General features: G+C 44.4%; 1 protein-coding gene across 2 annotated transcripts; it reads left to right on the top strand.

Annotated features, from left to right (window-relative positions):
• Positions 1–405: 405 nt before the first annotated feature.
• Sftpd (surfactant protein D) lies at positions 406–21,759 on the top strand. 2 transcript variants are annotated; one of them, XM_004867763.4, is made up of 8 exons: positions 406–535; positions 3,080–3,281; positions 15,072–15,188; positions 15,437–15,553; positions 15,867–15,983; positions 16,731–16,847; positions 17,480–17,563; positions 20,107–20,557. In XM_004867763.4, exons 2-8 carry the CDS (start codon positions 3,083–3,085, stop codon positions 20,481–20,483), a joined length of 1,128 nt encoding a protein of 375 aa, XP_004867820.1. In that variant the 5' UTR covers positions 406–535; positions 3,080–3,082; the 3' UTR covers positions 20,484–20,557. The 2 variants fall into 2 exon arrangements, with proteins under 2 accessions (XP_004867820.1, XP_004867819.2); XM_004867762.4 differs by lacking the exon at positions 406–535 and adding an exon at positions 603–758 and having other exon boundaries at positions 20,107–21,759.
• The last annotated feature ends 3,253 nt before the right edge of the window (positions 21,760–25,012 follow it).

Raw genomic sequence — 25,012 nt, 5'->3', positions numbered from 1 at the left:
GGGTAGTATCAAGAGCTCACGGGTTCTAACTAGGTCAATGTGGAAGGCAAGCTCCAGCTAAGACGATGGAGAGACTAGGCTTGAACAAGGCAAAGCCTAGGACTGCTAAGGGAAGTCCAGTCTACAAAAGGCAAGTGAAGGGTCCTCTGAATCCTAGAGCAGGATGCAAAAGAATGGCTACTTCCTGGAGCAGCTCCCCGAGCCACTGCCCCCACCAGTTGCTGCCTATGCTGCCCCTTACCCTCCCCCACCCCTGCCTGAATACAACAAGTGGCTCTTTCACAATATCTGGGCAGTTGCTGTTGAGATGAAGAGAAAAGACAAGTGGACACAGTAAGGTCCTAGCTCTTGAGATATGCAGATGTGAGTTGTTTTTGCAATCATAGGCCATTGTGCAATGTCCTGGTCTCTGGTCCCAGATCCCTGGACATTTAGAAAACACAGACACTGGTGATGCTGCTTAACTCACAGGGCGGCAGGGAAGGTGCAGATGCAACCTTGGACCAAGAGTGCTCTGTGAACTCTAAAGTGACGGGTAAGCATAGTGTGACAGGCAACCATGCATGGCAGTGGCAGTTGTCCAGTTGGCAGGTAGGAGAAGAGTGAGTGAGTCAACAAGGAAGAAAATTGTCCCGCGTCTTCAAAGGCATTCTCTGGAAACTGGGGCTGGCTGGCTCAGGTTACAGGGCAGACATAAATATCAGGTGCCTGCTAAGCCAAGATTCATTTGCCTGGAACTTCTGGAGAGGAAGCAACCTGTGAGTGTCTCTGTCCATGCCTCATTCTGTTTTCCCCCTGTTCTGTGAATGCCCCCTATCCCCTGCCAGCTGGGCTGTTTATCCTACTCCTGTTAAAGAGGGTGGGTCTGGGTTCTTGTCCTAGGCTCTGGTGCAGGAGTCATGAGTATGGGAGGTGGGGATCACGGTGGGGTAAGAAGATGCTCTTCTGCCCCTCATTCAGCTTCTGTGGTTCAGATTTGCTTCCTGAGTCGGGGTAGAGTGGATGAATGTGTTGTGACACCCCTGAGACCCCAGAAGGCATTGTGTGGAAATACCAGGTGGAAACACGTTTTCAACTCCTGTCTTGACTCCTACTCTATGCCCAATTTCTTCAGAAAGGACAGTGAGGGAGAAACAGACAAGGCATTCTCAGATCTGGGTTCTAAACCCATCCTGGTACCAATAAACTGTGAAACACTGATAAACCTATTTCTCTCATGACCTCAAGTCTTTACTTTTAAAATGTGCTCCCTGGATTTATCTCTCAATTTCCAATGCATGTTCAGAAGAATTGCTCTTTTAATTAAACTCTTCCTCTGACAGCAGTTGAGCACTGCTTTATCTGCTGCTCCAGCTAAGGCCCCTCTTTGGAATCTCAGGTCTGGAAAACTATGAGTCTACTCTGCAAAGATGCTTCATGCTACGGTGTATGGGTGTTGATGCCTTCTGTGCTAGCTTGAGCTTGTGGCCAGAATGCCTATGGTCTTTTCTTAATTCTCAGAATCAAAGGGACCCAGAGTTGAGACAGCTGCAGGCCAAGGGATAGGCCCTGCTCTGGCCTGGGTCTGGCCTCCAGTGCTCAGAACTAAGTCTCTGCTGGAACAAGGGCAATGAAAGAGCTGCTACTGGCCTGGGAGCTCATCCAGGTATTTCTAGAGACCCTCAGTATATCCAAGGAAGTTGTAAATTAAAAATGGAAAGAAATCAGTGAAAAATAAGTGTTTCCTACAGCTCAGAATCTCCAGCAACTAGAGAAGGAGGCATTTCTCTGGCCAGAAGCCCCTGTCCTCCACAACCCCAGTCAGCCTGCTGAACCACTTCATCTTTGCACAGGGCGATCTGGTTTCAGTGCTTCTGTGGCTCCCGCTGGGTCTTTCTAGTCTGGTAACTTCACAGTTTCTTCTTTGAAAGATGTCGTTGTTGTGTAAATCTTAACTGTCCCCCAAGGCTCATGTGTTAAAAGCTTTGTCCCCAGCATGTAGTGCTATTGGGAGGTGGCCCAGTGGAAGGAAGTTGGGTCTTTGGGGCCACTCCTTTGAAGGGGATATTGGAACCCCAGTCTTTTCTCTCTCTCTTTGTTTCCTTGCTGCTACAAGATGAGGAGGCCTCTGCCATGTGCTTCTGCCATGATGAACTGTGTTGCCCCTGGCCCAGGTAGCCATGGTCTGAAACCATGAGCCAAAATAAACTTTTCCTTCTTTTAAGTTGGTTTATCTCAGGTGATGTCCCAGTGATGAAAATCTAGCAAGATGCTCAATGTACGGTTGACCCAGCTCCCGCACCACCCTGCCCTGGATGCCCTATGGATAGTTTCTCTTGCTTACCCCCAAACCAGCCTGTCTTGTGACCCCACCCACCTGGCATGTCCTCTTCCCCAAGAACCCCCTCCTTTATGCCTTCTCACATGGTCTGGGCAGACCTCTAGGTGTCTTTGGGTCACTCCAGCTGCTAATTTAGTATCTCTGAAACTTCTCACCTGGGCTTCTTCTGGCACTTTCTCCATGGAGTCAGTGCCTGGTCCAGGAATGATAAATTGCTTGGCATACAAATAGCCACACTCCCAGCTGGAGCTAGGGACAGACATCACAAAGCAGTCAGGACTCAGGCTCATTTTCAGACCAGCATGAGGACTGCCAGTCTAACCCACTCATGGCAGCAAGGAAGAGGAAACACATTTGCCTGGTCTTCTCTGCCAATGGCGTCTCAGTGGCATGGGCAGGGAGAAGGAGGCCCAGAAAGGGAAAGGGTTCTGCCCGGAGATGCTAAGTGAATGCTTCCTGATGTGATGGGTGCCTTAGTGAGAACGCTACACCTCAGCCATAGTTCTCATGGGCTACTGAGAGCAGATGGGCACTGCTGTGCCCAGGGACCCATGTTGCTGTTCAAATAGGGTAATTCATACCCCCCAAGACCAGGCTATGTGCTCATCTCCCTAAATTGCTTTTGGGGTCTTGCTGCTCTGGGCCTCACAGCAGGAAGAGGGAAGTAGAGAAGGAGACTTTTGATTAAAACAAGCTAGGTCAAGCCCTACCCTATGTCCTGGAACCAACATCATGTCCTTTCTCTATCCATCTCCCCAGGCCATGATGCTTCCCCTTCTTTCCATGTTGTTCCTGCTCACACAGCCCCCCAGTTACCTAGGAGCCGGAATGACGAGTTACCAGCAGACAACATTGGCCAACGCCTGCACCCTGGTTGTATGCAGCCCCACAGAAAATGGCTTCCCTGGCCATGATGGCCAGGATAGGAGAGAGGGCCCTCGTGGAGAGAAGGGTGATCCAGGTAGAGTGGGGACCAGGGATTTACGTGGTGGGGGGGAGGAACCTTAGAATGACAAGCAACCTGCATCTGGGTACTCTGTGATGGAAAACTTGGTGATGGCCTTCTTTTCCCCCAAGGAAATAGGTTTCTCCCTACTGTTTGTTGTACCAGAAACACTCCTCTACCACCTGGCAAATGAACAAAGTAGGATTGGGACACATGGTGACTGTTTAAAAGAACTGTTTTAATTTATTACAGTTAAAGACACACTGCAATTAATCCTCCAGAAAATACTTCCTCCTGCTTTGAACACACTTACCCATTATTCTTGCCTCTTTCTGAAGCATCTCTGGAAGTCATCTTTTGTGAGTGTCTTTTTAGTTGTGCTATTTTGGCTGCCATGGTGTCCTGAATCTATTCAAAACATTTCTCTCTCATTGGCATTTTGACTGTGTGGAAGAGTCAGAAGTTTCATGGTGCCAGATGCAGTGAATATGGGGGATGACTTGGATGGCACTCAGCAGCAGCATTCACCATTTTTTTATCATTCTTGGTAAATACACTCACAAAAGAGGTCTTTGGAGGGCCGGGCATTAGCTCAGTGGTTCTGCTGCCTGCCTAGCAGAGGCAAGGTCCCGAGTTTGATCTGCGGTACCAAAAAAAAAAAAAAAAAGAGGTCTTTGGGGCAAGAACAATGGAATAAGTGTGTTTGAAGTGAGGAGGTATTTTGAGGAGGATTAATGGCAATGTGTCTTTTACTGTAATAAAATTTTTAATTTAAACATTAACCATATATTTTGATGACACCTCGTATGTCTATCTTGAACACCCAATGTGCTTGCTCCCAAATCACCCGATCAACCTGACTCCTCCGCTAGGATTCCTGGATTCCCCTTACCCCAAGAAAGGCTAAGGGCTGAGTAAATTACTGATATTGGGTGGCCTCCTGTGGCCCTGTTGAGGCAGTTAGCAGTTGTTCATTTTGATTAAATGGTGCCTGTGCATCATGCAAAATATTTTTAATAATTAAACTCCATCCAAGGAGGATAGGAAGAGATGAGGTTCCAGGGCTCCATACAAAGACCTAATTAAAAGAATTTGGCTTAAAACTTCACAAGTTGAGAGAGGGAGGTTATATTTCTTTGTACAGCCCTGTGCAAGGGTATTCACTGGAGTAGTTCGTGTAATTCTACCAAAAGCCTTAGAAGGAATTTACTAATCTCCTTTACCAGATAAGAAAACTATGATATAGACAGTGTAAGTAACAACCATTCTGGAAGGTTAAAAGAGCATGAGATTCTGCATCAGACAGATGTGGGCTTGACTACTACTAGCTCCATCTCCACAGGTGCAAACCCTTGGGACAAGCCACATAGTTTCAGGGAAACAGAAATAATATTTGCCACCCAAGGACAAATAACTGAGCCAAATCTTTTGCCAATTGAATCTTCAGAGTAAAGTTGCACCTTCCTGCTGTACCAATTATATGAATTCTGAGGTTACCAGAGGTACTAGTAAATAAGGAAATTGCCAACCACATGTGGTGGCTCATACTTGTAAGCACAGCTACTCAGGAAACTGAGGGAGGAGGACTGCAAGTTCTGGACAATTTAGCAAGACCTTGTTTCAAAAAAAGGAGGATTAGGGTGGGGATATATCTTAGTGGCAGAGAACCTGCCTGTCATATGCAAGACCCTGAGTTCAATCCCTAGTATTGCAAAAGAGGCAAAAAAACAATAAGGGAATTGTTCCTGGAAATACTATGCTCAGTCTGGGAGAGGGTCTGGGTCTTACTGGCTTTACAGGAAAATTCAGTGAACTAAAGGACCACATGGTCCTGGCCCAGGCTTTGAAGAAATCAAATAGTTTTTAACTTTTTGGGTTTTCATTTTGCTTGGGGAGTGAGGAAACTAGTGACACTTATGACAGAAAGAATAAGCAGCATCCCCAGGCTTTGTGGGGCAAGAGAAACGAACCTGTTTTTCCTGTATGGACCAAAAGAGCTCCCAATGTGAATGAGCTGAACTTGGGGAAGGCTGCCCAGGGGTGAACTCAGAAGGGTGGGACTCAATTACCCAGCATTCTCTGAGATTTTCGGTTTTCTCTGGCTCCCAGAAGGGGCTGCAGATTGAATCCTGTGGGGGCCCTTGAGTTTGGTGCTAGGAGTATGGCTGATACCTCCATTCGCTGTGCAAGTGCCTTGCCCCCTGCTCATTCATTATGGGTCTGAGAACTTTCTTGGGAGCTTAGAGCATCCTTAAATTCCTGAACCAAGTAGGTCTGTGTCACCCCAAAGTCTGCACTTATAACAACTTCCTCTGATTTTGAAGCAGGTGGGCCCAGAAAGTGCTGAACAGGGCCGTTGGGGCATGAGAGGAGAGATCCTTGAGCAGGGATGGAGGGTGGAGCTGGAATCACTCTGGTCAGGTCCCAGATACATCATGGAGAGTGAGGTAGACCCAGACTCTACCTCAGCAGGGACATCTCCCTTATTCCTCGGCACCACCATCATTCCTGTCCAGAAAGATTCATCAAGGGTCCCTCCAGGGATCCTTATCTCCCTCAGAGTAAGCCCACACCTCACAACATCCCACATGACCACTCTCTACCACTACTACTTGCTTCTCTGCTCTCAATGCCTTCTACTCCTCCCATTCCCACTCTGCTCAGCCACACTGGCTTCACGCTGGTCCTTAATTGCATATGATCTCTCTCTCCTGGGCCCTGTCATTTTCTCTTCTTATAGATGTTCATTCTGTTGGGAAGGATCACTGTCCATCTTTTGTTGTCCACTTTTGCTAGATGCTGTTTTGTTAGTGTTTTTATGAGAGTGATCAAAATTGGTGAATGCTGCTGCTGAGTGCCTTCCGACAGAACAGTCTTGTAAAAAAAGAAACTTATGATGTGTCCTCATCCACCTTATTCACCAGATTCAGCATCATGCAACTTCTGACACTTTTCCAAAATCAAAATGACCATCTTCCAGATGAGGGGTTCCCAAACTACGCCACTTACAACAGATATCATTACCTCCAACACTCCCTATGTGTTATTTGATCTCTGTGACACTATAACCTAATGTGCTGTATGTCATACCTTTTAACTTTAGGTTGTCTATTTTTATGCTATAGGATTGAAGCTCCATGACTAATGGATCATTCTTTTTTCTGTTTTGTTCACTACCACACCAACATTTAAGACAGTGTCTAGTATCTGGTGGAAGCTCAATAAATATTTGAGGAATGAGTGAATGAATAGAAGATTGAAGGGAAGAGGTATTTCAAGACTGGCCAAATATTTTGCCTCAGGTGGCACTAGGGTACAGAGCTAGGTCACTGGGGAATCCTGGAAAGGGAAACTATTGCTCTGGGCAGTGTATTAACCAATTTTCATGTTGGTAGAACATAATACCCAACACTTATTAAGGTGGAAAGGTTTATTTCACTCATGGTTTCAAGGAATTGAGAGCATGGTTGGCTGACTCCAAGGCAGAAACATCTGAAATGGCAGAGTGGAGCAAAAATGCTTAATTCAGGGCAGCCTGGAAGCAGAGCAGAGGAACAGTGCCAGAGAGGAACAGGGAGGGACCAGAAATAGTACCCAAGGCCATGCCTTCATGATCTACCTCCACCCATCCACAAATGTGCTTTACTAATTTGATAAACATTTAATAATCTAATGAAGTTGACATATCAGGATTAATAGTCACAGTACGCTTCTGTGCTGCTGTTGAGGCGTGACCTCTCATGCTACCAGAGTTTGTGCACCAGGAACTGGTGGCCTCTGGCCCTCCCTTCTACAGAGTGGTTGTTTTCCTGTGGCCCACTGTGCTCCTGCCATCCTGGCTGCAGTGGAACCCTCCAGATGCTGAGCCTGAGCTTGGGTTATCTCTGCACTCAGCCCTGTGTACAGCTGGATATAATCCGTGGATCTGTCACCTTCTGCTTCCATTCCACTCCTATGAAGGACTGTAAACAACAGCACAGCACAGTGCCCACCACAGAATCTTCCATCTACCCAGCAAACTCATGGTCACCCACATCCCAAACAAACTCTTGCTCCAAGAAAACCTGGCCTCTCCTGCCACAAGAACATACTTACAAGTCTGAAAGATCTCCTTTCTTCTCTCCAAAGTGGTTTAGAGAGGACCACTCTGAGGATGTGCATGTGTGTGGGCCAAGGGTGCAGTGATGTCATGGAAAACATCTTCCACATTGTCTGCCTGACCTGTTGCCCTGTCTCACAGTTTATTATAAATCTCTTACAGACCAGGGCTAGTGCCAAATAATCACATCCAGCCCAGTGCTAATCATAAAGTAAATGTGCATAGATGGTTTTTATAGTTTTGATTAATACTTATTAGTTATATATATTAGTGGGATTCAGTGTGTTATTTCCAGATATGCATATACTGAAGATCAAGTCAAACTTCTCTTCACCCCTCCAACACACCCTCCCTAATCTTTAATAATCACTATTCTACATTCAGGTCAACATTTATTTACTCCCACATATGAGAAAGAACATGGCATTTGTCTTTCTGTGTCTAGCTTATTTTGCCTAACATATTATGCTCCAATTCCATCCTTTTAGCTGCATATCACAGGCTGGATAACACTCCCTGTGTCTATATACTACATTTTCTTTATCTATTTATCTTTGATGGGCACTATACTGATTCTATAACTTAGCTATCATGAATAGTGCTGTAATAAACATGGAGGTGCAGATATGTCTTTGGTATGCTAATTTCATTTTCTTTGGATACAAACCCAGAAATAGGATAGCTGGATTGTGTGGTAAATCTACTTTTAGTTTGGCTTTTTTTTTTTTTTTTGAGGACTGTCCATGCTGTTTTTCAGAATGGCTGTACTAATTTACATTTCCACCAATGGTGAAAAAGAGTTCTTCTTCTTCATATCCTCAATAACATTTGGTATTTTTGTTTTGTTTTGATAAAGTTAGAAGAGATGTAATCTCATTGTAGTTTTGATTTGTTTTTATCTGATGGCTAATGATATTGAGCACATTTTTATATTTCTTGACCATTTGTATGTCTTTTGAGAAGTGTTTATTCAAATCATTTGCCTATTTTTAAATTGGATTCCTTGTTTTCTTGTTATTAAGTTTTTTGAATTCCAGATACATTCTGGATACTAGCCCTTTGTCAGATGAAGAGCTGGCAGATACTTTCTGTTATTCTGCAGATTGTCTCTTCACTCTGCTAATTGATTCCTTTACTATGCAACTTTTTCATTTGATGTCATTCCATTTGTCAAGTTTTACTTTTGTTTTCTGTGCTTTTAGGGTTCTTCATGAACAAAAAATGTTCAAATGGGCAAATAACTGAATGAGAATCTGTTTTGTTCCATTTCTGATATAAATATTTGTTCTCCATACATTTGTATACATATGCATACATACATAAAGCAAGAAATCCACAGACACAGGCAAATGCTGACAAATTGCTTTCTTATCAAGGGAAGGAATTCATGTCTAGAAAGGCTCTTTCTTTTTCTTTTTTTTTTTTTTAAATTCTTTTATTGGTACATTGTAGGTATACAACACAATTACATTTCTCATTGGGAATTGTACCTTTACATAATGCATCTTGGTTCTTATTTTTTCCCCATTCCTAGCCCTCCCTTCACGCCCTCCACCCTTCCCTATTTACAAAGACTTTATTTCCATTTGTTCCATTTCTCATCATTTTTCCTTTCCCTTCTTTCCTTTCCCCTGCCTCTCCCACTACCCCTACCCCTTTGGACCTTTTCTTCCTATTTTACATTATCAATTATTCATTCTAATCATTGGTACATTTTAGGTATCCAATATAATGACATTCATCATTGGAAATTTGCACCTTTACATAGTCTCTCTTGGTTCTTACTTTTCACCCTTGCCCAGCCCTCCCTTCAACCCCTCCAGTCCTCCCTATTTACAAACATTTTTTTCCTATGTTTCCATTTTCTCATATTAATCCCTTTCCCTTCTATCCTTTCCCCTAGCCCTCCCACTTCCTTCCCCTTTGCCCCTTTTCTTCCTATTTCACATGACCTGTTATACATTTAGTCCTTATTTACGCTTTCAGTTTCTCACACCAGAGAAACTATTCAGTATTTACACATCTGTGTCCTATTTATTTCACTTAAGAGTATTGCCTCAATGTGCATCCACTTAGCTATAAATGTGTCTAATTTCTCATTTTTTATGGCTGAGTAGTACTCCTCTTTATAAAAAAAACCCACATTTTCTTTAACCAGTCTCCAGTTGATGGGCATTTGGGCTGTTTCCAAGTTTTAGCTATTACAAACTGCGCTGCTATGAACATGGGTGCACATATATCACTGTGGTATGATTCTTTTAATTCTTTGGGGAAGATCCCCAGCTGTGGAATAGCTGGGTCAAATGGGACTTCCAGTCCTAGTTCTTTGAGGTATCTCCATACTGATTTCCACAGTACTTGCACCAGTCTACACTCCCACCAGCAGTGGAGCAGGGTTCCTCTTTCCCCACAACCCTGCCAGCATTTGTTGTTGGTTGATTTCATGATAGCAGCCATTCTTTCTGGAGTGAAGTGGAATCTCAGCATTGTTTTCATTTGCATCTCTCAAATGACCAGTGATGTGGAACATTTTTTCATGTATTTCTTTGCTATTTCTACTTCTTTGAGAAATGTCTGTTCATTTCAGATGCCCATTTTTGGATAGGGTCTTTAAATTTGGGAGGTCTGATCTTTTTAAGTTCTTTATAGATTCGAGATAGTAGACCTTTGTCTGAGGAAGAGCAGGTGAAGATTTTTTCCCACATTGTGGATTATCTCTTCACACTGCTGGTGGTTTCTCTTGCTGTGCAGAAGCTTTTTAATAAGAAGACATCCCATTTGTTGATTGTTTGTGCTAGTTCATGGGCAACTGAGGTTTTGTTCATAAAATCTTTTCCTACACCGATGTCTTCAAGGGCTCTACCTAACCTCTGTTCCAACTGGTTCAGAGTTTCTATTTTAATATTTAGATCTTTAATCCATTTTGATTTTAGTTTAGTGCATGGTGAGAGATACAGGTCTAGTTTTAATCTTTGGCAAGTTGAAGCCAAATTTGTCCAGCACCATTTATTAAAGAGACTATGTTTCCTCCAGTGAGGGTGTTTGGCTCCTTTGTCAAAGATGAGATGGTTGAGTGTGTCTGGCGTTGTTTCTGCATCTTCTAATCTGTTCCACTGGTCCTCAAGCCTGTTTCTTTGCCAGTACCATGCTGTTTTTATCACAGTAGCTATGTAGTAGAGTTGCAGGTTGGAGATTGTGATACCCCCTGCCATGTCTCTCTTACCTAGAATTGCTTTTGCTATTCTGGGTCTCTTCTTGCTCCAAATGAATTTTTGGATTGTTTTCTCAAGGTCTATGAAGTCTGCTGCTGGGATCTCAATTGGAATTGCATTAAAGCTATATAGCAGTTCTGGAAGTATGGCCATTTTCACTATATTAATCCTTCCTACCCAGGAGCAGGGGATGTCTGTCCATTTTCTGATATCATCTTCAATCTCTCTTTTCAGAGTGCCATAGTTTTCAGAGAAGAGGTCTTTGATTTCTTTCGTTAGGATGATTCCTAGGTATTTCAGTTTTTTGGATCCTATTGTGAAAGGAATTATTTGCCCTATTTCTCTCTCAGTGAGTCTGTCATTGGTGTAGAGGAATGCTATTGATTTTTGTGTGTTAACCTTGTAACCAGCTACTTGACTGAATTTGGTTATTAAGTCTAGAAGACTTTTGGTGGAGTTCTTGGGGTCTTCTATATAGAGTATCATGTCATCTGCAAATAATGACAATTTGACTTCTTCATTACCTATCTTTATTCCTTTTATTTCTTTCTCTTGTCTAATTGCCGTGGCTAATGTTTCTAGAACTATATTGAACAAGAGTGGTGATAGTGGACATCCTTGTCTTGTTCCTGATTTGAGTGTGAAGGATTTCAGTTTTTGACCATTTAGTATGATATTGGCTGTTGGTTTTTCATAGATGGCTTCTATCAGTTTGAGGTAGAGACCATCTATTCCATTTTTTGTAGGGTTTTTATCCTAAATGCATGTTGGATTTTGTCAAATGCTTTTTCTGCATCTATGGAGATAATCATATGGTTTTTGTCCTTGGCTCTATTGATATAGTGTATTACATTGATTGATTTTCATATATTGAACCATCCCTGCATCCCTGGGATGAATCCCACTTGATCAGGGTGTATGATCTTCTTGATGATCTTCTGCATTCTGTTTGCCAGTATCTTATTAAGGATTTTTGCATCTATGTTCATTGGTGAGATTGACCTATAGTTGTCCTTTTCGGTTGGTTCTTTCTCTGCTTTGGATCAAGGTGATGCTTGCTTCCGGGAATGAATTTGGGAATATTGCTTCCCTTTCAATTTCATTGAAGAGTTTAAACAGTAGCAGCAGCAGCTCCTCTCTAAATGTCTTGTAGAATTCAGCAGTGAAGCCATCAGGGCCCAGGCTTTTCTTAGGTGATAAGTTTTTAATTACATTTTCAATTTCATTGGTTGATATTGGGTTGTTCAGAATTTTTAGGTCTTCTTCATTCAACTTTGGTAATTCATATGTATCTAGGAATCTGTCCATTTCTTCTGTGTTGTCCATCTTATTGGCATATAGGTTCTGGAAGTAGGTATTGATGATCCTCTGGATTTCTGCTGGGTCTGTTGTAGTTTCACCCTTTTCATTCCTAATTGCAAGGATTTGGGCCTTTTCTTTCCTTTTTCTGACAAGGTTGACTAAAGGTTTATCAATTTTGTTGATTCTTTCAAAGAACCAACTCTTGGCTTCATTGATTTTTTGTATCATTCTCTTAGTCTCCATTGCATTGATTTCTCCTCTGATCTTTATAATTTCTTCCCTTGTATGAGCTTTGGGGTTGTCCTGCTCTTCTTTTTCTAGAAGCTTGAGGTTCAGCATCAGGTTGTTTAATTGAGCTTGTTCTGTTTTCCTAATATGCGTATTCACTGCTATGAATTTCCCTCATAAGACTGCTTTCATTGTGTCCCACAGATTCCGGTATGTTGTATTGTCATTGTCATTTAATTGAAGGAACTGTTTGATTTCTTCTTTAATTTCCTCTGTGACCCATTGGTTATTCAGAAGTGTGTTGTTCAATTTTCATGTGTTTATGAAATTTTTTGAGTTTCTTTTGCTATGGATCTCCAATTTCATCACAGGATGGTCTGATAATATACAGGGGATAACTTCAATTTCTTTACCCTTACTTAAACATGTTCTATGTGTGAGTATGTGGTCTATTTTGGAGAATGACCCATGTGCAGCTGAGAAGAATGTGTATTCTGATTTTGTGGGGTGGAAGACTCTGTAAACATCTGTTAAGTTCATGTGTTCAAGAGTTCGATTGAGTTCTAGTATTTCATTACTTATTTTTAGTCTAGTTGATCTATCTATTTGTGATAATGGGGTGTTGAGGTCCCCCACTACAATTGTATTAGTGCATATATGGCTTTTCATGTCCGTTAGTATTTGTTTTATATAGTTGGATGCACTAGTGTTTGGTGCATAGTTATTTATGATTGTCATCTCTTCCTCTTGGATTCTTCCCTTTACAAGGATGTAGTGTCCTTCTTCATCTCTCTTAATTAGTGTTGGTTTGAAATCTACTTGATTTGCCAAGAGGATAGCTACTCCTGCTTTTTTTCAGGTTCCTCTTGCGTGGAGTACTGTTTTCCACCCTTTAACTTTCAGTCTATGAGTTTCCTTTTGAATTAATTGAGTTTCTTGTATGCAGCATATTGTTGGATTTGGCTTGTTGACCCATTCTGCCAGTCTGTTTCTTTTGATTGGTGAATTGAGACCATTAACGTTGATGGTTATAACTGAAACTTATTGACTTGTCATTGGCATGACTTTTTCTTTTTGTTGGATTCTCCCCCTTTACATTTAATTTCTTGTCATGCCAGATGGGTTCATTCTGCTTTGCTTCCTGGGGTTGTGATCCTCAATGTCTGTTCCTAGGCTATTGTGTAAAATTCTTTGGAGTGCTGGTTTGGTATTCATGAAGTTCCTAAGGTGCTCTTTGTCATGAAAGTATCTTATTTCTCCATCCATTTTGAAAGATAGTTTTGCAGGGTACATCAATCTGGGTTGGAGGCTGTTTTCTTTTAGGGCTTGGAATATGTCACTGCAAGCTCTTCTTGCCTTGATGGTTTGTGTTGAGAAGTCTTCTGTGATTCTGATGGGCTTTCCTTTGTATGTGATTTGTTTCTTTTCTCTGACTGCTTGGAGAACTTTGTTCTTCTGTTGAGTTTCTGGAATCTTAACAATTATATGCCTATGTGTAGATTTTTTTTGATCAAGGCTATTTGGAGTCCTATATGCCTCACTTATCTGTATGTCAAGCTCTTTTCCCCTCCTTGGGAAGTTTTCTGCCATTATTTCTGTGAAGAGATTTTTTATGTCATCTGTACTCTCTCCTGTTTCTTCATTGAGCCCAATCAGTCTTATGTTATTCTTTTTTGCATCATCTAACAGCTGCTGGATTGATTTCTCATGTTCCCTTATAATTTTGAAGCAATTTTTCTTTTCCTGGTCACTAATTGCAATCTTATCTTCTATATCTGAAATTCTGTCCTCACACTGGCTCATTCTGCTGTGTAGACTTTCAGTGGAGTTTTTCGTGTCCTGGAAATCTATTTGCATCTGTTTTATGGATTCCATTTGTTTCTTATGTTGGGATTCCATCATGTTCCTGAGCTCCTCTCTAGATTTATTAATCCTGTCTTGCACTAAGGGCACAATTTCTCCTGTTATCTGAGAAATTATTTCTGATTTCCTTTTTTCCAGATCCCCTTTTGTTGCCAGTTCAGTGGGTCCAGGTGGTTGAGTATCAGAGTGATCCATCTCATTTCCCTTTGGGGTTGCTGTAGGTAATCTGGAAGTCTTGTTTTGAGACTTATTTATGTGTTTTCTCATTTCGACTGGGGCAGGGGGCTGTTAGCACCTGCACGGATTACCTCCTCTGAGCTGGGTGAGGTGGGACAGGGGCTGGGAACAGCGGTAGGGATGGTGACCCAAAAGCCCTTTCCTGTGGGCTGGGAGCAGCCGGAGGGATGGTGGCTAGGAAACCCCTTCCTCTGGACCAGGAGCAGTGGCATGGTGGCTCAGAAGCCCCTCCCTCTGGGCCGGGAGTGGTGGGAGGGATGGTGGCCCGGAAACCCTTCCTCTGGGCCAGGAGCAGCGGGACAGAAGGTGGCCCAAAAGCCCTTTCCTCTGGGCTGGGAGCAGCGGGAGGGATGGTGACCAGGAATCCCCTTCCTCTGGACCAGGAGCAGTGGGACGACGGCTCAGAAGCCCCTACCTCTGGGCTGTGAACAGTGGGACTCAGTGCCTTGGTCTGGTGGTCTGGTGTCCTCTGCGCCTTGGTAATGTGGAATCAGGTGGCTGCCTGTCTGCAGTGGGGTGATTCAGTGCCTTCAGCGTGACTCAGGACCTCGGTAGGGCGTGCACAGACCTGTCTGTCTGTAGCGAGCTGATTCAGCGTGTGTTCGGAGTCACTGGGGACCTCGGCAGGGTGTGGGCAGACCTGCCTGTCTGCAGGGGGCTGATTCGGCGTCTTCTCCAAAAGGCTCTTTCTTAAAATGAGGATGCAGACACCTTTTTCCTAGCTCACCACTGGACCAGGGTGTGTAACTGTGGAATGTGCACACCCTGAAGAACACTGAAGGAATGCCAGGAATTGACCCTGAAAGTGTCTAGTCCTTTCTGAACCTTGAGCCAACTTTATATCCATTTATTTTGCTGCTACAGGTTTGCCAGGAGTTGTAGGGCCAGCAGGGATTCCTGGACAAGCTGGCCCAGTTGGGCCCAAAGGAGACAATGGTTTTCCTGGAGAGCCTGGACCAAAGGGAGATTCTGGACCAAGTGGTGAGCAACTGGGCATGGAATTCAGATATCTCCAAGTGGTGCTTCTGCCATAGGCTTAACTGGTAGGCATGCACTGGGCCTATCCCAGGAAGAAAGATGAAAGCTATTCTGAAGGCAGCACTGGGTTATTTTGGGACAGACTTGGCCTGCTGTGGGTGCCTCTCTGACCTCCACTATTACTCTCATTTCAGGCATTCCCACTGCCAAGAGGGTTCAATGTCATTGACTAAGCTGGTCTTTTTCCCCAGGACCTCCAGGACCTCCAGGTGTTCCTGGTCCACTAGGAAAAGATGGTCCCTCTGGAAATCAGGGAAATATAGGGCCTCAAGGCAAACCAGGACCCAAAGGAGAGGCTGGGCCCAAAGGTAGGTGAATGGTTTCTGGCTGATCTTGGAAGAAGCAAGGTGGAAGGAATGACAGTATGATCTAAAGTGTGACATGAGTCATGCTGAGAATGCCAGGAGGAGCCCAGACCATCAATACTGTGAAGGCTTTTCTGTGCACCCCTTTCCTACATCCCTGATGTTAACACTGTCTTACTCATCCTGCACAGAGGAACCCCAAGCAGTAAAGAGCATCGGTCAGGTTTCCTCTCTGACTCTGGAGTCTACTACTGAGGAGATAATGCTTGCTGAGAATACTCTTAGTAGCATTTGTCCCTATTTGTTTCTTCCTCAGGAGAAGTAGGTGCCCCAGGAGTTCAGGGCTCAGCAGGGACAAGAGGCCCCACAGGCCCTAAAGGGGAGAAAGGTACTCCTGGTGAACTTGGAGCCCCCGGAAGTGCTGGGGCAGTAGGTGAGTGATGGGGAGATCTGGTGCTGGGGCCCATTTATCATGCCCAGTTGTACCCCTCCAACTCACCACATGAGGCTAGAATTGGCATTGCCAGTTCACTTGGGCCTTAGTCACTTTTCTTGTCACTTGTGCACAATACCCAATACCCACAACTCTAAGGGGGAAGAGCTTATTTTGGCTCACAGTTTGTAGAGATTTCATTCCATCACTGGCTGAGTCCAAGGCAGGGTGTCATGACAGAGGGGCATGGCAGAGGAAAAGATGCTCATGGCTTGGCAGCCAGAAAACAGGGAGTGAAGGGAGGAACCAGCAAGGGAGATAAACCCTTCCAGGCCATGCCCTCAGAGACCAGCCTCTTCCAAGCAGCCCCTACCTCCTAACAGCATGACAGCTATAAGCCCCCATAATCCTATCACTTTCCAATAGCCCCACATATGAGTGCAGGAGGCTCTTGAAGTCATCTAGATATAAATCATAACGGAGTCTATATCCAAGAAGAATGCAATTCTGGAAATTCTCTCTCTGTAGGGAGAGGGCAGTGCTAGCCTGTATAGGGCTAGTCTGTGTCCAGGGAAGTCAGTTGCTGGTGACCAGGATGGCTGTACACAGAAGAGGTAGATTGCGGTGTTCTGAGCCTTAGTCTGGTGTAAGCAGGACATACTGCTAGGTAATAGGGACAGAGCATGTACAGAGAAAGTTAAAACATGGTAAAATGGGTGCCCGGCTCACTATCTTCTTGGATTCCAGGGCCTGCTGGAGCTGCAGGTCCACAGGGAGCTCCAGGTTCCAGGGGACCCCCAGGACTGAAGGGTGACAGAGGTGCTCCTGGAGACAAAGGAGCCAAGGGTGAAAGTGGGCTTCCAGGTAAGGTGGTAGCTCCTAGCTCTGGGAACCCCATTGGGAGTGGTGTGGGGATAGGAACCCTCTTCAGCTCAGGATGCGTCTTCCAGTGCGATGACAGCCCATTAACTATAAGATGAGGGTGGGACTGGGGAAAGGCTGGAGGGCTGGAGGGCAGAATCAGGCTTTGATCTTAGATATGTAGTGCATGCAAGAAGGCAAATCTGGGGCAGTTTCTTCAACTGATATGAAAAAGCAGCTGCTGCCTTTCCAGCTCATAGGATGGTTTTGAGTATCCAATAACCCAATAGACGGAAAGTATATGAGGAATGTATGTTCTTAACCCCTCACTCACAGACACACAGTCACACCTGGAAGAGCAGAGACGCCATTCCAAGAATTTAGTGTCAAAATGGCATCTGGGTCATGTCAATGAGATCAGGGTCTGGTTTGTCCATAGCAGAACCATAAGAAATTCCTGTACACAGGGGCGCCCTGGGTTAGCAGAGGTGACCTTGCTGGAAATCAGCCCAGTTCTCCACCTCCACTCCCAATATCTGCCTGTAACTGGACATTGTTCTCCTGAGGCCCTGGCTCTGGGCTGTTACTTGGCTGTGCTGGTCAAGTCTTCACCTGGCCATTTCTCTCTCTTGCAGACATCGCTGCTCTGAAGCAGCAGGTGGAGGCCTTGCGGAGGCAGTTACAGACCCTCCAGGCTTCCTTCTCTCACTGTAAGAAAGGTAAGTTCCTGGATCCAAGTCTCAGCCTGGAACCAGGATTGGGCCCCATACTAGTTCTGGGCCTTGGGGTGGGGTTGAACTGGGGCAAGAGCTTTGGCTGGGCCTGAGGGTGAGCCTTGATGGGTCTGTGATGGGATGAACAGGGACATATCTGAAGCTGGCTTTGAAACTGGAGCTGGGAGTGGGGATAAAGCTAAGGCTGGGTTGGAGCAAGGAGGCCATGTACCCCAAGATGTAGAAGTAAATCCAAGGGACAAGTCAGAGGATGTGGCCCATGTCACCAGTTCACCAGGCTAGCAGAAACACTGCCAAAGCTACCAAGCTTCTGAGGACTGTCCAATCTCAGGGCCACTTGTGTGCCAAAACAATCCTCTAGACCTTCCCTCCTGCTTGTCCTGTGCTGGTCCCTGTGATAAAGAAAAGGATATCCTGTAAGAGCTGTGTATCTCAATTTTAGGGGGCCAGGTGTGGGGGTTCTTGGAGATGATACTGTGCAGCCCAAGGCAGCATGGAATTCAGGTGCTGTTCTAGGGAACAAGGCAGGTAGGGCCTGACCTTGGTGTGTGGCCAGTGAGCATCTCTCCTTCCATGTGCTCCTAAAACAAGCAGGGGCCATGCTGTCTCTGGGCTCCAGCTGGGCAAGCTCTGCCTGCAACTCCTAAGGAGTCTGGACCAGAGATCCTGCCCTAACTACAATCCTGGGTGTCTGAGGCACCCAGGACCACACCCCTCGGTATTCTGGGACTTTTCTTTTTCCCCCCCATACCTGGGATCGAACTCAGGATCTCGTGCTTGCCAGGCAGGTGTGGCATCACTGACCTACATCCCTGGCCCTCTCTGTGACTTTTGGAATCCACCTCAGTTCCCAATTTTCCCTCCTCCTCTTCTGCCCTTCTTGACATTAGTTTTGACTCCATATCTTTCTGAAGCAGAAAAAGATGTTTTCTGATCACATAGAGCGTGAAGGAGCTCATTTGGATAGGACATAGGATTGGCTTCTAGGTACTCAAGCTCAGAGATGAGAGTTTCAAGCATTTGGCATTTCTCCCTCCCTCCACAAACATATTCATAGATGCGCTCATTTGCATAGGTACACTGACAGAAACACAAAAACCTGCACATGTACACTTGCCACACACATCTGCACTTAAATATCATCATTCGTTCATTCGTTCCACATCCATCTACATCCATGAGCTTGAATGTATATACAGACACATACATGGGCACACACAACCAGAGGGACCTTAAACTCTTTTTGCCTAGTGTTCCATCCCTGGAAAGCTAATCATGTGAGTTACTTATATTTTACTGCTCAAGGTCATTTTTCAAATTCAAAATGTGCAACCTCCAGTTTAAGGACTCCCACAGGTCTTTGGATGAATCCATGGGCATATTCACATGGCATATGGCATAGGCATACCCACCTCCTGGAGCATAAACCCAGGCAAGATGCATGAATCTTGCACTGACCTTGTTCGGGACTCTCTGGGTGCTGTCCTAAGCCCACAGAGAATCTTCCTCCAGTCTTTATTAAAGATGCTCAGAGATAGACAGTGAATTAGGGTGCAGCCTGAACTCTGCCAGCCTAAATCAAGGAGCACAGCCTTCCCTGGGGCCTTGATAGTTTAGTGTCCTTTGCAGATTTCCATGCACAGATCCAAAACCACAGGATGAGGACAGATCGGAATAAAGACCTGCTTGACATTTTTTGCTTTTGTGAAGTGATTCCTCACTTTAGAGAGGTGAGGAATTGGAAACCCTAGAAGGGACTTGGCTTTGCCCTGTCCACCCAGACAGTCATAACCAGGGTATGTCTTAATGCCTGGGCTTCTGATTCCCATTTAGGGCTCTCTCTCACACCTTGTACTGGCCCACACAGATGCGCCTCTCAGATGCCCTCATTCTGATCCCCCAGCACCTCCAGGGCAGACTGACTGGCAGAGGCATCAACCACATGTACACCAAGAAGCCAACCTGGGCTAGACCCGAGCAGAAATTGACACACAACAACCTCAGATGCCCTATGCTAATCTATCCTGTGCCCTCTCACCATCGTACAGCACAGACCTCTCTAACACTCTCACATTAGAGCAACAGGGGTGACAGAGTCATTGCGTTGTGTTTTTGGTATTCTTAGAAATGGGCTCAGGCCAGGAATCATTTCCCTGAGAAAAGCTGTTCAATTCTACATAGTTACTGAAAAATCAATCCAGGCATACAATATGGGATGACACCAAAACAGCATCTCTGAGCTTTGGGGTCAGACTGGAGAAGGTGTCCTTAACTGTGCATTTGACGACTACACACTTTTGGGCCTCTTATTTAACTTCTCTGCCCTCCTGTGCTCTCATCTGTGAACAGGGGACCATGGCATCCTCTCTCTCAGGGTCCATCATGATATTGGGGCTGCTCTGGATCTATATCTTGTTTACATCCTTTCTGGAGCCCAGACATCCTGTCTAGGAAGGCTCGAGTCACACCACATAGATCTCAAACCCTCTGAGCTCCGACCAGCCTTAACATGACTCTCCTTGTTTCAGCCGAGCTCTTCCCCAATGGCCAAAGTGTTGGGGACAAGATATTCAAGACAGTGGGCTCTGAAGCGAATTTTGAAGGGGCACAGAAAATGTGTACTCAGGCTGGTGGACAACTACCCTCCCCACGCTCTGCGGCAGAAAATGCTGCTTTGCAGAAGCTGATTGAAGCCCAGAACAAGGCTGCTTTCCTGAGCCTGACAGACACCAAGAAGGAGGGCACATTTGTCTACCCCTCAGGGGAGCTCCTGGTCTATTCCAACTGGGCCCCTGGGGAGCCCAACAATCATGGTGGGTCAGAGAACTGTGTTGAGATGTTCACCAACGGCAAGTGGAATGACAAGGATTGTGGACAGCATCGCCTCGTGATCTGCGAGTTCTGAGCCCCTGGGGATTCAGTGCTTGGTCCAAACCTGTGTGTTGCCAACATCCTAATAAAACGGTGACTTCTGCCAGCTGAGAGCAGCCAAAAGAACTATTTCAGATGCCTCTCAGAGTAAAATGCAAAATACCTTCCCACACTGAAGCCCAGCAGAGAAGGGGCCACCTGCTCTTCCAGTTGCAAGCAATAAAAGTCACTTTCTGTGATCCTTGTAACAAAACCCAATGACTCCTCTCCAGCCCTCCTCCTTCACCAGCTCTCAGCTGCATCCAGTTCAGCTGGCTTCTCCCTCCTCTTTCAAACTCTCCCTCCTCTGGGCTTTCAGGGACACTGTTGTTGCCTACATTGATTCTCAACCTCTGGCTGCTCCTTACCAGCCCCTTGCTCATTTTCATTGCTGTCCTTGACCACTTGATGGGACAGTGCCAAGGCTCAGCTCTGGTTCTTTCTCTTTACACTCACAACAGAATGAGCATGCACACACACACACACACACACACACACACACACGGCTTCACATTCCATTGACATGCTGATGACTTCCACGTGTAGATCCATGTTCAGGACTCTCTCTAAACCCCAAACTTCTCTCATTACAATCTGGAGCCCCAGAGCTGGAGGCGTCTGTGACTGCTTCTTCCTAAGCCGAGGAAGCTGCACACAGTGCTCCTCCTAATCCCTCTGCCCAGCATCTCTGCAGCTCTGTCAATGGCACAGGAATGTCAGCTCACAGTTCTAAAGTCACTTCAGGGAACTTATGAGCAGAGGGTGTCTGGCCTGGCTCAAATCACCCCAAACCCTCTTTTGCCTGACAGTTCCAGCAATCTTTCCCACTCTGCCTCACAGATAATCTAGCTAATTCATCCTCCTCTTTTTCCAAATATTGAAACCAAGGCACAGAGAGGGGAAGGGACTTATGCAGGAACATACTGAATGGCAGAGTTGGAGCTGGGTCATGAACAGGCCTTTTGGACCCCAAAGCTTGTACTTTGGAAGACTCCTGAATATTTGGTTCATTTTATTGACACAGCATTTCAAAAAATTACTTAAATGACATCTGTGTTTGAGAAATGGGAATGGAACTTGGGTGAACCATAGGCCTGCAAAAGGGGCTCAAGTACCTTCTCCTGGAACTGGAAACCATTCTCTCCTTTGTTCCCAAGGACCAAGGGTATTGCTCTTTCTGGATTGGGCCTCCAAATCCCACCCCTCTTCCTAGAAGTACTGAACCCGTATATCATGTCCAGAAAAAAAAATAAAGTCACACTTCCAGGCCATATGCAGCCCAGGATCTCTGCTAAGAACCTTTTCCTTTTACTGCAAAAGTCTCCATTTCCTGGCACTTTGAAATACAGATCTGTTATGCAATAAAGAGCAAACAATTCCCAGGTATAGAGGCCACACCTGGGCACACTCAGAAAGCCTCCTTTTATTGCAAGTACAAGAAAACAACTATGTATTTTAAGCCAAAGCTAAAGCATTTTTTCTATAAATAGATGGTTCTGAATGAGCTCAAGAAGGACTAGGGGAGCATAAGCAAAGCCATGCCATAGAAGTGAGAACTCTTGCTATCAGTTTGAAACTCCTGTGGAAATGAGCCTTCTATGTCAGTGCTCAGCCCTGGTTCAATCAACTAAGCTTTGGGGCATGGTACCCTATAGCACAGTATGGCCATTGAAAGTCATGGTGGTCTTGGTTGACCCTCTCCAAGGGATCACTATCCACCCACCCACCCCAGTACTTATGCCAAGGCTGTTTCTTTCAAAGGGAAGGGAAGAGTAGCCAAACTGTGTGAAAAGGAAAATAATCTCTCATAGTGTTGAAGGCCTGGGATACTAACATCCCAACCTGCTAAAAAGAACCTTCAAATCTACCAGAATCTGCTTGTCCCATGATGGCAAGAAAGGCCACCTGGGCTTTGTAGACACAGTCTGATTAAAGAGAGGACTGAAGCAAATATTTCAGAAGTTCAAGTCCTAAATTGAGCCCCTGAGCACAGAGGCTATCCTGTACTAACATACATGGGTAAAGTTCAACCAAGATCTGAAACAATGTCCACCCCTCCACAATATTAGCCAGGGTCCACTCTGACTCTTGTGCTGTCTGAAGATATGATGACCCTCAGAGTACCAGGTGACGCTACAGGAGTGGCTGGCTTCCTTCCATATCTGGAAAGAGAATCTTTCCAGAAGTTGTAGTGGGAAGACTCTGATGGTTTAATAATATATTCTCCAGTTTCCTCCTGGTTCTCAACTCTCCTGCCACCAAATCAGCCCACATCCCATAATGAATAGTCAATGAGGAGCCCTCTGATGTTTTCTTTTCTACTAGGATCCTAGTCTTGTTATGAAGTCCCTTGAGGTATAACGTTCACAACTGAATTGCTTATGTTCTGGGAATCATCAGCCACTCTTACTTTCCAGATGTCCACTTTAATTCAAATTTAATGATGTACTTGACCTTTCAAGTTAACCACATTTTATATACTAGACCAAAGACTATGTATCTACTAGGGGAAATAAGCTGTTAATTTAGATGTCAAATATTTATCTAGGCACTGGATACAAAGATGGAAATGGCTAGTCATGCTCTTGTAGATCCTACGGCCCTACATGCCCCTACCCAACAGAGAAGTAAGCTGTATAATTTTGTTCCAGCAATGTGCTCATACATGTAGGCGCTATACATGTAGATGTAGAATGAATGGATGGATCCTAAGAGATTTCAACCAAGAACATAGAGGACAGACATCTCCTTGTGCAATCACCAAGCTGCTCAGAGACCAGGACATGCTTTATTACTATCCACTCTAGTTATCTGTAACTATTAGGACTCCATATGACTAATAGCGGGAATCTTATGGTAGATTTTACTGTTTTGCCCCAATATTTCAATGAGGGCCTTTTGAAGACAGACATGGAGCTGCAATGTGTGTCACTTCTGAATGATCAGATAAGGACCAGTGCATATTTCTGTAATGCCCTCTCCTCTGAGGCACAGGGATTGCAGGATGATTGGTGGCTATACAGTGCCTCTGTAATCAAACTTATGGCACATGGAAGGCAACTGCCCTTGGGCTGGATCCACATTGACTTGCAGTAATATTTGGGAGTCTTGACCTGATGCATTTCAAATATTAACATATTTAACCTTCACTTACTTAAAGAGTCTCTAAGTGCTCTCTGATGCCAGGCTGGGCTACCTTTGTGCCACAGAGAGGCATTTACAAGGACTTTCCTAAGCAAAATAGCCCCATCCATATGTACTTATTAAGTAGAGTGAATGGAGTGAATAACTGAAAGAGTCCAGTGAATGACATTCTTAATTCCTGCTTGGAAGTCTTGATTGTAGGGCTGACTAGCATAAAGTGTTTTCATGATGTCACCAGGCCCTTTGATCTGAGGTAGGAGCACAGTCACCTCACTTCCAGTCCTCCTGCATATTTATTTTTTAATTCTATTAATACTTCATTTCAGGTGTAAGTGGCTGGTCTCAGGCCAGGGCTGAAGGGCCACGTTGCAACCTCAGGACAAACAAATACATTCTGAGACCACAGGGAAGAGTCAGAGCAGAAAAGAGAGGAGATCGAGTAGGGGGGTTTGAGCAGGTCTGGGATGTTCAGCCTCAGCTAGTGGGAGAGCTTGAGAAAGCAGAAAGAGGGTGGGAGGGTGTAAATCTCCAAAGAAAGTAGAAACTTCGTGCACTTCCTCATGAGTGATCACAGAAAGCGGGGAGCAGTGATTGAGTCTGTGAGGACTTCATGAAACAATTGTAAAGCTCTTAGGAAGGAATGAATCATGGAAGAGTCAAGGAAACTGCTTAAAATAACATTTATAGAATAGACTTGGCCCATTTTATGTGAAAAGGTTTCATAAAACATGATTGAAATAGTATATGAATGACATAGGGATATACAGAAAGATAAAAAAGAATGAAAAGTCTAAAAAACAAGATAAAAACCAGAATTACCGGAAAACAATGATTTGTGGATTAATAATGCTATATCAAATGGCTAAGCATTTAGAGGAAAAGTAAAATCAGATTCTTTTAGTTACATATCAAAATCAAGGCTGGAAAAGTAGCTCAGTGGTAGAATCTCTCTTTTATGGATGAGGTCTTAGGTTTGATCCCTAGCATTGAAAATAATGATAACAATAATACATAAAAATCAGAAGAAAATATAAGTAATGATTTATGTACCCTCAGAGAGGAAAACATCTATCTAAAAGTGCTATCAGAAAGGAAAACTCAAAGCAATAATATTGGTACATCTAACTACAAAGAAACACATGAAACTTCTCTACTGAAAAGTAAAACATAACATTAAATTAAAAGAAAAATACTGGCATATTTGCAGTGTAGATAACTGATAAATCAGCAAGAAAATGATAAATATCTAAAAAGGAAAAATGGAATAAGAATGAGATAGAATTCATAGAAAGAAAAAATTAATGGCCAATAGTATCGAAACATGAAAAAAATGCACAATCTTAGTACTGATTAAAGAAACATATTAAACGGACACAAATC

The sequence above is a fragment of the Heterocephalus glaber genome, unplaced genomic scaffold (assembly GCF_053883595.1).
Source record: "Heterocephalus glaber isolate CG9 unplaced genomic scaffold, H.glaber_assembly_v1.0 deba00001755, whole genome shotgun sequence".
Classification (NCBI taxonomy): Eukaryota; Metazoa; Chordata; class Mammalia; order Rodentia; family Bathyergidae; genus Heterocephalus; species Heterocephalus glaber.
This window is presented reverse-complemented; position numbering and strand designations above follow the sequence as displayed.